Source organism: Leptopilina boulardi, unplaced genomic scaffold (genome assembly GCF_019393585.1).
Source record: "Leptopilina boulardi isolate dan_hultmark-lab unplaced genomic scaffold, ZJU_Lbou_2.1 LbouV2_165, whole genome shotgun sequence".
Lineage (NCBI taxonomy): Eukaryota > Metazoa > Arthropoda > Insecta > Hymenoptera > Figitidae > Leptopilina > Leptopilina boulardi.
Genome location: NW_026137713.1, coordinates 4,555,914 through 4,569,475, shown reverse-complemented (window position 1 = coordinate 4,569,475; position 13,562 = coordinate 4,555,914). Strand labels below are relative to the sequence as shown.

Sequence of the window (13,562 nt, the reverse complement as noted above, 5' to 3'; positions counted from 1 at the left end):
GTTCAAGTGAACTTTATCCGTTAAAAGATATTAAACAGCATAAGAACTACAAATAAATTGGTACATGTAGTCAATAATTATTTTTTCCACCTTTTCCACGTAGTTTTTATCCGACAGAATAAAATTTCTCTAAGTTAAAACAAAAATATTAAAATTTGTCCGAGTTCAAGTGCACTTTATCCGTTAAAAGATATTAAGCAGCATAAGAACTACAAGTAAATTAGTACATGTAGTCCAATAATATTTTCTCCACCTTTTCCACGTAGTTTTTATCCGACAGAACAAAATTTCTTAAAGTTGAAACAGAAATATTAATATTTAGCCGAGTTCAAGTGAACTTTATCCGTTAAAAGATATTAAGCAGCATAAGAACTACAAGTAAATTAGTACATGTAGTCCAATAATATTTTCTCCACCTTTTCCACGTAGTTTTTATCCGACAGAACAAAATTTCTTAAAGTTGAAACAGAAATATTAATATTTAGCCGAGTTCAAGTGAACTTTATCCGTTAAAAGATATTAAGCAGCATAAGAACTACAAGTAAATTAGTACATGTAGTCCAATAATATTTTCTCCACCTTTTCCACGTAGTTTTTATCCGACAGAACAAAATTTCTTAAAGTTGAAACAGAAATATTAATATTTAGCCGAGTTCAAGTGAACTTTATCCGTTAAAAGATATTAAACAGCATAAGAACTACAAATAAATTGGTACATGTAGTCAATAATTATTTTTTCCACCTTTTCCACGTAGTTTTTATCCGACAGAACAAAATTTCTCTAAGTTAAAACAAAAATATTAAAATTTGTCCGAGTTCAAGTGCACTTTATCCGTTAAAAGATATTAAGCAGCATAAGAACTACAAGTAAATTAGTACATGTAGTCCAATAATATTTTCTCCACCTTTTCCACGTAGTTTTTATCCGACAGAACAAAATTTCTTAAAGTTGAAACAGAAATATTAATATTTAGCCGAGTTCAAGTGAACTTTATCCGTTAAAAGATATTAAGCAGCATAAGAACTACAAGTAAATTAGTACATGTAGTCCAATAATATTTTCTCCACCTTTTCCACGTAGTTTTTATCCGACAGAACAAAATTTCTTAAAGTTGAAACAGAAATATTAATATTTAGCCGAGTTCAAGTGAACTTTATCCGTTAAAAGATATTAAACAGCATAAGAACTACAAATAAATTGGTACATGTAGTCAATAATTATTTTTTCCACCTTTTCCACGTAGTTTTTATCCGACAGAACAAAATTTCTCTAAGTTAAAACAAAAATATTAAAATTTGTCCGAGTTCAAGTGCACTTTATCCGTTAAAAGATATTAAGCAGCATAAGAACTACAAGTAAATTAGTACATGTAGTCCAATAATATTTTCTCCACCTTTTCCACGTAGTTTTTATCCGACAGAACAAAATTTCTTAAAGTTGAAACAGAAATATTAATATTTAGCCGAGTTCAAGTGAACTTTATCCGTTAAAAGATATTAAGCAGCATAAGAACTACAAGTAAATTAGTACATGTAGTCCAATAATATTTTCTCCACCTTTTCCACGTAGTTTTTATCCGACAGAACAAAATTTCTTAAAGTTGAAACAGAAATATTAATATTTAGCCGAGTTCAAGTGAACTTTATCCGTTAAAAGATATTAAACAGCATAAGAACTACAAATAAATTGGTACATGTAGTCAATAATTATTTTTTCCACCTTTTCCACGTAGTTTTTATCCGACAGAACAAAATTTCTTAAAGTTGAAACAGAAATATTAATATTTAGCCGAGTTCAAGTGAACTTTATCCGTTAAAAGATATTAAGCAGCATAAGAACTACAAGTAAATTAGTACATGTAGTCCAATAATATTTTCTCCACCTTTTCCACGTAGTTTTTATCCGACAGAACAAAATTTCTTAAAGTTGAAACAGAAATATTAATATTTAGCCGAGTTCAAGTGAACTTTATCCGTTAAAAGATATTAAGCAGCATAAGAACTACAAGTAAATTAGTACATGTAGTCCAATAATATTTTCTCCACCTTTTCCACGTAGTTTTTATCCGACAGAACAAAATTTCTTAAAGTTGAAACAGAAATATTAATATTTAGCCGAGTTCAAGTGAACTTTATCCGTTAAAAGATATTAAACAGCATAAGAACTACAAATAAATTGGTACATGTAGTCAATAATTATTTTTTCCACCTTTTCCACGTAGTTTTTATCCGACAGAACAAAATTTCTTAAAGTTGAAACAGAAATATTAATATTTAGCCGAGTTCAAGTGAACTTTATCCGTTAAAAGATATTAAGCAGCATAAGAACTACAAGTAAATTAGTACATGTAGTCCAATAATATTTTCTCCACCTTTTCCACGTAGTTTTTATCCGACAGAACAAAATTTCTTAAAGTTGAAACAGAAATATTAATATTTAGCCGAGTTCAAGTGAACTTTATCCGTTAAAAGATATTAAGCAGCATAAGAACTACAAATAAATTAGTACATGTAGTCAAATAATATTTTTTTTCCACCTTTTCCACTTAGTTTTCATCAGACAGAACAGAATTTCTCAAAGTTGAAACAAATATATTAATATTTAGCCGAGTTCAACAGCCAAGCTAAACCCACGGTAAACCCACGCAACAGTCGCCGTATGTCCACGGTAGACGCACGCAACATCAACGGTATGCCCACGGAAGATCCACGCAAAAGCCGCGTTATGCCCACGGTTGATCCACGCAACAGCCACGGTATGCCCACGGTAGATCCACGCAACAACCACCGTATGCCCACGGTAGACCCACGCAACAGCCACGGTATGCCCACGGTAGACCCACGCAACAGCCGTTTTATGCCCACGGTAGACCCACGCAACAGCCACGGTATGCCCACGGTAGATCCACGCAACAGCCACAGTATGCCCACGGTAGATCCACGCAACAGCCGCGGTATGCCCACGGTTGATCCACGCAACAGCCACGGTATGCCCACGGTAGATCCACGCAACAGCCACGGTATGCCCACGGTAGATCCGCCCAACCGCCACGGTATGCCCACGGTAGACCAGTTTTAGAACCAATTTTAGAACTATTTATATAAGCAGTTTTAGCACCACTTTTAGAAGCAGTTTTAGCTCCAGTTTTAGAACCATTTTTAGCACCAATTTTAGAATAATTTTTAGAAACATTTTTAGCACCAGTTTTAGAACCATTTTTATAAACAGTATTAGAATCAGTTTTGCAACTATTTTGAGCAGCAGTTTTAGCTTCAGTTTTTGAACCACTTTTAGCACCAGCTTTAGCACCAATTTTAGAACAATTTTTAGAAACATTTTTAGAAACACATTTAGAAGTATGTTTAGCACCAGTTTTAGAACCATTTTTATCAGCAGTTTTAGCACAAGTTTTAGAATTATTTTTATAAACAGTTTTAGCACCAGGTTTAGAAACATTTTTAGCACCAGTTTTAAAACTATTTTTAGCATCAGCTTTCGCACCTGGTTTAGAACCATTTTTAGAAGCAGTTTTAGCACCAATTTTAGTAATATTTTTAGCATCCACTTTAGTACCAGGTTTAGAACCATTTTTAGAAGGAGTTTTAGTACCAGTTTTAGATCCATTTGTAGAAGCAGTTTTAGAACCATTTTTAGATGCAGTTATAGCACAAGTTTTATAACCATTTTTAGCAGCAGTTACAGCACCAGTTTTATAACCATTTTTAGTAGCAGTTTTACCACCAGTTTTAGAACTATTTTTAGCACCAGTTTTAGCAGCAGTTTTAGAACCATTTTTATAAACAGTTTTAGTAATAGTTAATCTTAATCAATCTAAAATCAATCAATCTTAATCAATCTAAAAAAATCAGTTCTAAAACTGGTGCTAAAACTGTTTTTAAAAATGGTTCTAAAACTGTTGCTAAAAATGCTTCTGAAAACGGTTCTAAAACTTGTGCTAAAACTGCTGCTAAAAATGGTTTTAAAACTAGTGCCAAAACTGCTTCTAAAAATGGTTCTAAAACAAATTTTGCACCAGTTTTAGTATTGTTATTTGAAACAGTTTTAGCATCAGTTCAAAGTATGGGGGAAAAAATAACTTTTTTCAAAATTTCTGAACTATGGGCAAAATATGGCGAACTATGGGTGGAAAAAAATTACACAGGCATGAATTTCGCTCTTTTTCATGCTTTCGTGGCGGGGCAGAAATCGCATTTTTTGATTGATTAAGTGTAGCGGGAATAAAATGCTCGCTAGGAGCAGAAAGTAATGGCAGACAGGGAGAGAAATACAACACGAGTCTTCTTGACCGACCAATTTTTTATTCTTATTATTTGGTTTTTCTATAGTCGGGACCGAGGCGCTGCCCCTGGTTCCAGGTGATTATATTTATATTTTGCCGCGAAACTCCTACCTTTGTGGTAAAAAATATCGTGTGTGTCACGGGAAAGAAGCTTTTTTTTACTTGTGTGAAGTTTTTCGCCCGAGCCGAAGAAAAACCAATTTTCTGTCCTTGTCGCACAATATACTATTTTCTAACACACGCACCGAAAGTACACCATTACTTACCTGTGTAACGGGAGAAAAATATGTATTTTCCGACGAGTGGTAATGAAAAATAAAAAAAAAATATTTATGTTTATTGGCCCATAAAGATGATAAAAATGTTTTAAAAATTTTTTCGCTCAATTCAATAATAGAGAAATGTAAAAACTTATAGTTTTTAATTTTTTACGTAATTATTAAAATTAACAAAAATTTTGACGTTACAAAAAAAAATTTTTGCAAAAAAAAAATTGATTCTGAAATCAATCCAAAAATTGATTCCAGAATCAATTTCTTTTGTATAATTCAATAAAATTAGAGAATTCATTATTTTTCAAATTAAAAATTTGATACAAAAAATTTGTCAAAAAAAAATTAGAAAAGTTTGTTGTTTGACAGTAAGCGCCAATAGATGGCAGCTTTTTTCAGACGTTTTTTTTAATGAATTTTATTATTAATTAAATTTAAAAAGATGATAAAAATGTTTTAAAAATTTTTCGCTCAATTAAATAATAGAAAAATGGAAAATCTCATAGTTTTTAATTATTTACGTAATTATTAAAATTAACAAAAATTTTGACGTTCCAAAAAAATTATTCTGAAATCAATCAAAAGATTCATTCCAGAATCAATTTTTCTTTTTTAATCTAATAAAATTAGTGATTTTATTATTTAAAAAAAAAAATCAATTTTTTTTAATAAAATTTATTAATTAATTGATGAATTTTTTTATTTATTTTTATTATTTAGTTTTAAATCATTATTTATTCAGGTGTTAGTAATTTTTTTTTAACTATAAAATGTATACAAGTTAACCCTACTTAACCTGGAATGTTTTTTTTAAATTATTTTTTCTCTACTTACCTTGAGTTAAACAAATCGAAGAAAACATTTGGTATTCCATTTTAGGTTATTTTTCTACACTCACTTCACTTTTTATTTTACATTTAATTTTTTAATTTAATAATTTTGTAAACATTTTCTGTTTACATTTTCAAATTAAAAAAAGAAAATTTCTAGTGACTTTCTCTTAAACTAACCAATCACAACATTTCTTTCAATCGGAAGTCATCCATTTGTTTTTTCACGGAATGCATTACGGATAACCAAAAAACGTAAAAAATATCTTTATTTTTATAAATTTGTAAAAATTTTTTTTTTAATTTTTAACCAAATAGTCCCTCTTAGAATTTTGTCTAGTTTTCTGTGACAAGAGGTTGTTCACATATTATAAATCACCCTGTATCAAAGGATTTTGAAATTCACCGCGTGACTTAATGCGTTGCAAAGACTTGAATTTGAATCTCGTTAAGTTTGATAGAGAATCTAAATTCAAAGTTTCGTTTGTAATTTAGAATTATGAATTTCATTATAAGATTATATTTCAGTTCCGTATGTGTTCATGATTTTAGTTCGATTTGTTGGTAGTATTTTAATAGATCAACATTTTCATTGAACTATTCAGATGTTGATACTTTTGAAAACAATTGTGAAAAAGTTATCGAATTTCTCTCTAAAAAAAAAAATAGCAAAAGAAATTACTACTTGGTATAAAAATTTAAACAAAGGAAATGTAATATCCCATTTGTGTGGAAACAGAAAACTATATACTTCAGTAAAAGATATATAGTAAGGTTCTGAAATATTATTTTAGATATATATATACGTGTGGTTTCGTGTTCTGAGATGATCTGGAGAAAAATTTGTTCGATAAATAATAAGTTATAGTAGAAATAAATATGGTTATGGTTTGTGTGTCGGAATTTTTTTTTTTTTCCTTGAAAATTCATGTTTTCTTTTCTACAAATACACTTTTGTTATTTATCTTCTTTTTCTTTTTTGATGCTTTAATATAAATATATATATATATATATATATATATGCACTTTCTGTAATTTTCAAAGATTTTTTCAGAAAAAAAATTGACGAAAATTTAAGCAACTAATTTTTTTTCCCTCTCAACTCGTGAAAAATGCAACAGCCTCGCACAGCTTGCAAATTTTTATGACATAAAAATTTTACTCGAAGCATGAATCTAGTTTCTATGGAGTCGATGTCAGATCCAATTTTAAAATTTATATTTTTCAAAAATGTTGTGTGACTTATTTTCCTTTTGTGATCCTAAGTGAATAAAATGAAAATGATGTTTGGAAAATGTTTATTTTTGTGATTCAAATTCGAATTTTTAGGGAATGCTTTTTTGATATGTATTGTATATAATGTGTAATTATTTTACTACACAATTTATATACAAAGGTGATAATGGTTAAAAGTGTCTTTTATTCATTCTCCTCGTAATTTTGTTTTTCTTTTTTTCGTAATTTTAATAAAAACGTTCAGTGATTTTCTGTGCATCAGTGTTCAACGCTGTGTGTTATTTTCATTTCAGCACACGCTAATGCATGAGTCATGTTAACTGATGCTATCGCAAGTGTTATAAAATTTACGAGCAGTTTGTGGATCCAAGCTTAAAATTGCATTCTATCTTCTTTTTGTATAATGATATATCATGCGGGAATAATATAGGTTGATATGCAAATGCATTGTTATTGTATATATATATATCTATGTATACTCTCTCTTGCCTGCTGACTTTGATAATTTAGATTAAAAATTTTAGGTTCAATGCTTTTATGATTCATTGAAAATATATATTTTTCTAATGATCAATTGTCATGTATTTTGAATTAAATATAAAAATTCAATTGTTATTATACTTTGAATAAACATTCATATTTTGAATATACATTAAATTATATAAAAAAAATAAGTGGGTAAATAATTGTATATATTTTTTTTTTTCTCTATTGAAAAAAATAAATGTATAATGAAAAAGAAATGAAAAGATTTTATTGGAAAATGATAACGAAGAGGAACTAGAAAATTGACAAAGGGAGAAATATTGAGGTTCACCCTAAAATCACATTTCTAGCTCTTTCTGGACGATCCATGGTCGATCCATTATTCAGTAGCGTATATGTCGATTTTCTGATTTTTATAGAGGGAAAAGCACATTGGTATTTGGATGAGAAAAATTTAAGATCGACTTATTGAATTCACTAAAGTAAAATGATGTGACTTATAAAAGAAATAAAAATATTTTTTGATAAATAATTACAAATTCTATAGAATATTTTATAAAATATACATAATTATTTTTCTTTACGAACTGAGTTATATATTAAATAATTTTATCTTCTTTATTTTTACATGCTTTTTCCTGTTGGTTAGTTTAATCAGATGTAGAAAATAATTTTTAGCTCTTTTTTTTTTTTTATTATGCACATTTATTTTTTATTTCAGTTTGTGAAAAATTGTTGTTTGAAATTAAACAAACCTCACTACATACAAATGAAACTCATGCATATCAAGCAGTCTTGTCGTTGTTTTGAAAATATCGTTTGTCACTTTGATAAAAAGTTGTAAAAAGCATACATATTGTATGCATGTTAAGTTTAAAACAAAAAAAAATTTTTTTTAAATTAATTATGCGTTGAAAAATTTTATTAAAATAAAAATTTATAATTTTTTATAAAAGAAAAAATTTTTTTTGGAATTAGGAAAATAAGGAAAGAGAATATTGACATTAAACGGATATCATATTGTAAGGAAAATGCAATTCTTTTTTCGCGCGTGAAAGATTCGAGTGTTCATCATCGTATCTAGAAACTTCGCTACAACGAATTTCCATTTAGAGAGTCTTCGATACGCGACCTCAAAGATCGTTGACAGGGATGAAACTTGGAATTGTCTCAGTTTTTCAAAAGAAATGTTTTAGTGTTTCTTTTAGCTTATTTTCTATTTGGAATATAAATATTTATTGTGAATTTTTTTTTTTTATTATATTCAATTATTGATTAATCAACGTCTAATTTTCTGAATGAGCCATACGTTCCAAAGAGATCATCAGGATTTATCATTGGTTCAGCTCTTAGAGATTCATCAGTGAGAACTTGTTCCTCTTTTAAAAACCAATCTCGTAGATCTATTAATTTTTCTTGCCATTTTTCTAAATTAAATATTAAAATTATGAAAGAATTGTTAAATGATATAATTGATTCAAACTCACTTGCTAAATCGTCTATTTGCATTTCCTCGCCACCATAGTCAGTAGGTAAAATAGATTTTGGTATAAAATCATAAAGTGATTCGTAAGTTGAATGAACATGAACCTGTGAAAGTAGAAAATTAATAATTAAAATTATAATCATTTTTGTGATTTTGATAAATTTCCAATGAGATATGTATATCTCTACTGTTAAAGTTTTGAAAATGTAATTTTCGTCTAGGCCATTAACCAAGCCATCGATACCGGGAAAATCAGCCGAGCTATTAAATTTAACCAGGCGAGCCACGAGCGGTTCGAGCCATCAGATGGGGTCACCCTAACGTATACATATAAATGAAGCGCGAAATCGGGATTTTCAAGCATGATAACCGTAAATTTATAAAGAAGATACAAATTATTATTTATTTTTCTATAATATTTATTTGTTGAATCAAAAAAAAAAATTCTTACTCTTTCTGCTAGTTTTGGTTTTATTGATGATTTCACTAAATTTACCAAACGATCAACAAAATTTGGCGCATTGATAAAATGAATTCCAACAATTTTTGCAGCATAGGCTTTCTGTAATTAAAAAAAATAATAATAATATCAATTTTTGGGATATTTTCTAAAATTCTCTATATATATAATAGATTTCCTTAATCTAAGTGGAGCTTTTGAATATTTGAACGATAAAATGAATATTGATGAGAACATAGTCACAAGAGATAAGTTGGATGAAATATGAGATGTTGGTCTAGAAAGTGAATACAGTTTGCTGCTTCAATATGTGTGCAATACATAAATGTGTATATGTTATACAATATAGATGAGAGGTAGAGACGTTTTCAATTTTTCATTGAGTCGATAATACCGTTTTCAAAAAAAAAAATCTGCATATTTTGCAAATATAGAGGAAACCCGCATGGTGTTATAAACTCACCCTGGCAGTTACTTCACACTTTTTTAGTATTGTTGGCGTAAGTTTGGCGAGACGGCCCAGTCGTACTCCTGAAAGGTCATAAATGTAGATATCCCCCAGGCTACGACATTCTGAAATGCGTACATCGCCAATCATAAAAGAATATCTGAAACCGAGATTTTCATTTTTGAATATCATTTTTCAATAATAATGTTTGATTAGAAAATTTTTAGAAAAATACCAAAAACTTACTTAAACATTTCCCAGGGATTGTAAATTACATCGTCAGTGTCTATAGTTTTTAGAATGCTGACTCTGTATTTTTCGGATGTTAATTTTGGTAGAGCGACCCATTTTCTGCAAATTGTATAATCAATATAAATGAATTTTTCTTTCTTTATGCAATTTCTACTGTTGATGATGAGAAATTTTGAAATAATTACAGGGTGTCTAATAACTCTTTATGTCAGGAAAAAGTCATGGTATTGATTTTTTGTATATGGAAAAGTCATTTTGATTTCTAATTTTCTAATTTATGATTTCTAATTTTCAAAATTTTTTCTTTACACAAAAATAGAACAAAAACTGCGCCATTTTAAAAGTCTTCACTAGTTGTACGGAAAAATAGAGCAAAAACAGCGGCATTTTAATTTCTGCATTAGTTGTACGGAAAAATAGGACAAAATCGCGGTGCCACTTTAATTTCTGCACTACTTTTTTTTTTTTGAAAAATTAAATCAGAAAATAAAATGGCATTGATTTTGTTGTATTTTTTCGTACAACTAGTGCAGAAATTAAAATGGCACCGTTTCTGCTCTATTTTTTGTAAAAAAAATAGACCTTTAAATGGCGGCAATTTAATTTCTGCTTTACTTTTTCGTGAAAATAGACAAAAAATGGCGCCATTTTAATTTCTGCACTAGATGTACGGAAAAATAGAGCAAAAAAAGCACAACTTAAATTTCTGCCCTATTTTTTTTTTTTGAAGAATCATATCAGAAATTAAAATGGCACCGATTTTGTTCTATTTTTCCGTACAACTAGTGCATAAATTGAAATGGCGCCGTTTCTGCTCTAGTTTTTTGTAATAGTAGACCAAAAACTGCGCCATTTTAATTTCTGCACTAGTTGTACGGAAAAATAGAGCAAAAAAAGCGCTATTTTAATTTCTGCCCTATTTTTTTTTTTTTTTTTTGAAAAATTAGATCAGAAATTAAAATGGCACCGTTTCTGCTTTATTTTTAATTAAAAAAATAGACCTTAAAATGGCGGCAATTTAATTTCTGCTCTATTTTTTCGTGAAAACGCGGGTAGAAATTTTGTCATGGTCCAAACCTGGGCCAAGTGGGGTGTTTATAAATTGGCATGAAACGCTTTATCCGATTTGGGCCACAAGATAAAGCCACATTTTGACGCTTTCCAGGTCTGGCCTATATTGGGTGAGGCGTTTCAAGCCATTTGTGGGCCAAATATGGCAATTTCTACACGGGAATAGACAAAAAATAGCGCCATTTTAATTTCTGCATTAGTTGTACGGATAAATAGAGCAAAAAAAGCAACACTTTAATTTCTGCACTATTTTTTTTTTTTTTTTTTTTGAAGAATCATATCAGAAATTAAAATGGCACCGATTTTGTTCTATTTTTCAGTAAAACTGGAGCACAAATTAAATGGCGCCGTTTTTTGTCTATTTTTACAGAAAACTAGAGCAAAAACTGCGACATTTTAATTTCTGCTCTAGTTTTACGGAAATATAGTGCAAGAACGGCGCCATTTTATTATTTGCACTATTTTTACGGAAAAATATTGCAAAATGGCGCCACTTTAATTTCTGCACTACTTATTTTTTGAAAAATTAAATCGGAAATTAAAATGGCGCCGATTTTGTTATATTTTTCCGTACAACTAGTGCATAAATTAAAAAGGCGCAGTTTCTGCTCTATTTTTTGTAAAAAAAAGCGTCATTTTAATTTCTGCAAAAAATAGACCAAAAATGGCAAAAATTTCTGCACTACTTGTACGGAAAAATAGAGCAAAAAAAGCGCCACTTTAATTTCTGCCCTATTTTTTTTTTTTTTTGAAAAATTTGATCAGAAATTAAAATTTATATTGTTCAGTAAAACTAGAGCAGAAATTAAAGTGGCACCCTTTTTGCAATATTTTTACGAAAAAAGTAGAGCAAAAACTGCGCCATTTTTTATTTCTGCTCTAGTTTTACGTGAAAAATAGAGCAAAAACCGTGCCATTTTAATTTTTGCAAATGGGTGTATGATTTGGCGTGGAATACATTATATATTAAGTTACCATATTTAATAATATATTAGGGAAACCTAGTCATAGGAAATGTCAGGGAATTGTTCTTTCGTAATTTTTTATATAGACACTCTGAATTATTTTTGTTTAAAGACAATTTTTTTTCTAAATATTGAACAAAAATTTTGTATGCATCAAACATACACAATTTGAAGGACATCAGATATTCCCGATCCCATGGGATCTCGATTTGTAAAAAGTTCAGGCACCAAACGTCTTATGGAGTAGTACATGTCGAGTTTTTGTTTTGCTTGCTCCAGGCTCATTTTTGTATTCAACAGAAAACATTCTAGAGTTGTATCAGGAATTTCTAAAAAAAAAAAAAAAAAATAACAAGATTTTTATTTCCAATTTAGGATCAGAATTTAGAAAAAATTTAATAACCTTGAGGAAGATGCAAATGTGCTTTGATCCAGTCTTTTAATTTTTCACGAAGTTCTTCTAATTCCTCATAATTTCTCCCTAGGAATGAACACTTTTCTTCTAAACTGCATGATTCCAATGTTAGTGCCATATTGTTGTTTGTAATTTTAAATTTAAATTCTTATTGGAATTGTAACTATTTTGTTATTTATTATTTTTATCAAAGTACTACAAGTAAGATATCTTGTACAGAAAAAGTTTTTCCACAAATATCCTTTTTACCGCGGAAAGTCAATTTTTCATTCGAATAGTCATTGAAAACTATAAGTTCACTTACACACCTTTTTTTTTTTTTTTGTTTTGAAACACGATGCACAATTGAGTATCAAAGTTTCTGCACAAGTATCATTGGAGATAGCTTCTTTGTCGAGTTTTCAACAAGACTGTCAGTTCTATGCCCAAGTTTCTTCTTTGTATTAAGCGAAAGTATTGCACACACACACACAAGTAACGAATTCAATTCACGATCAAATAAGAGATTCTTGTGCGTGATCGCGATTTCAATTGTTAAGTTAATTACATTTTCACAAGGTAAACGATTTTTTCAAAACAAAGTTACGGTTTATGATTATTCTTATGGGTAACAATTAAAAATTTTTAAAATTATTTAAAAAATTTTATATGATTCAAATAATCGACTTGAAATAAATATTTATTTGATAATAGTCGATTATTTGAAGTAAATAAATTTCTTTTTCATTGTAGGTACTTATTAATTAAAATTGTTGTCAGTTTAATGTTCAGGCAAAGGAGATTATTTGTAAACGATGCATTCTGTGTGTGTGTGTTATCCGATGTACTTTCCGTGTTTTACTTTGGTGGGTTAGAAAGGTGAAATTTATTTTCTTAGAAAATAGTTGGTTCGACCCTAGGCTTCTATGTAATTATGTAAAAAATATGCAAATAGAAATTGCATAGAAAAATCCATTTATGAGTCAGAGGGATAGGAGAGGAGAGAGAGAGAGAGAAAGAGAGAGATACGGGATTCCGGTGTAATGAAAAAAGTGCGGAAATTATGCTAATGCAATAATGCATGCAAAACGAGTCGAGCACCGGTTAACTTTCTGAAATCGATATGCTCCTCTTGCATCTTTTGTTTCAGTTACGACCAACCACTTCTCTCCCTGTGTCAAGATTTTAATTAGCCATTGTTTTCTCCTGTTTAAAGTTTCATCCTCTCGAGCAACTATTTTTCAAACAAATGGCTTGACACTCGGTTGCATCTAAGATGAAAAATAGTTTATATATTCTCCTCGAAATTATATGCCTTAAAATATTAATTATCGTATATATATGCCGTGGATATAATAAAT

The 13,562-nt window shown here is 29.3% G+C and overlaps 1 protein-coding gene across 1 annotated transcript; it reads right to left on the bottom strand.

The window, feature by feature from the left end:
- Positions 1 to 7,788: 7,788 nt before the first annotated feature.
- Positions 7,789 to 12,629, bottom strand: LOC127277057 (alpha-tocopherol transfer protein-like). The gene is made up of 7 exons (XM_051297871.1): positions 12,211 to 12,629; positions 11,971 to 12,136; positions 9,766 to 9,870; positions 9,535 to 9,679; positions 9,063 to 9,173; positions 8,613 to 8,715; positions 7,789 to 8,552 (listed from the first exon to the last, which is right to left on the bottom strand). Exons 1-7 carry the CDS (start codon positions 12,338 to 12,340, stop codon positions 8,401 to 8,403), a joined length of 912 nt encoding a protein of 303 aa, XP_051153828.1. The 5' UTR covers positions 12,341 to 12,629; the 3' UTR covers positions 7,789 to 8,400.
- Positions 12,630 to 13,562: the final 933 nt, after the last annotated feature.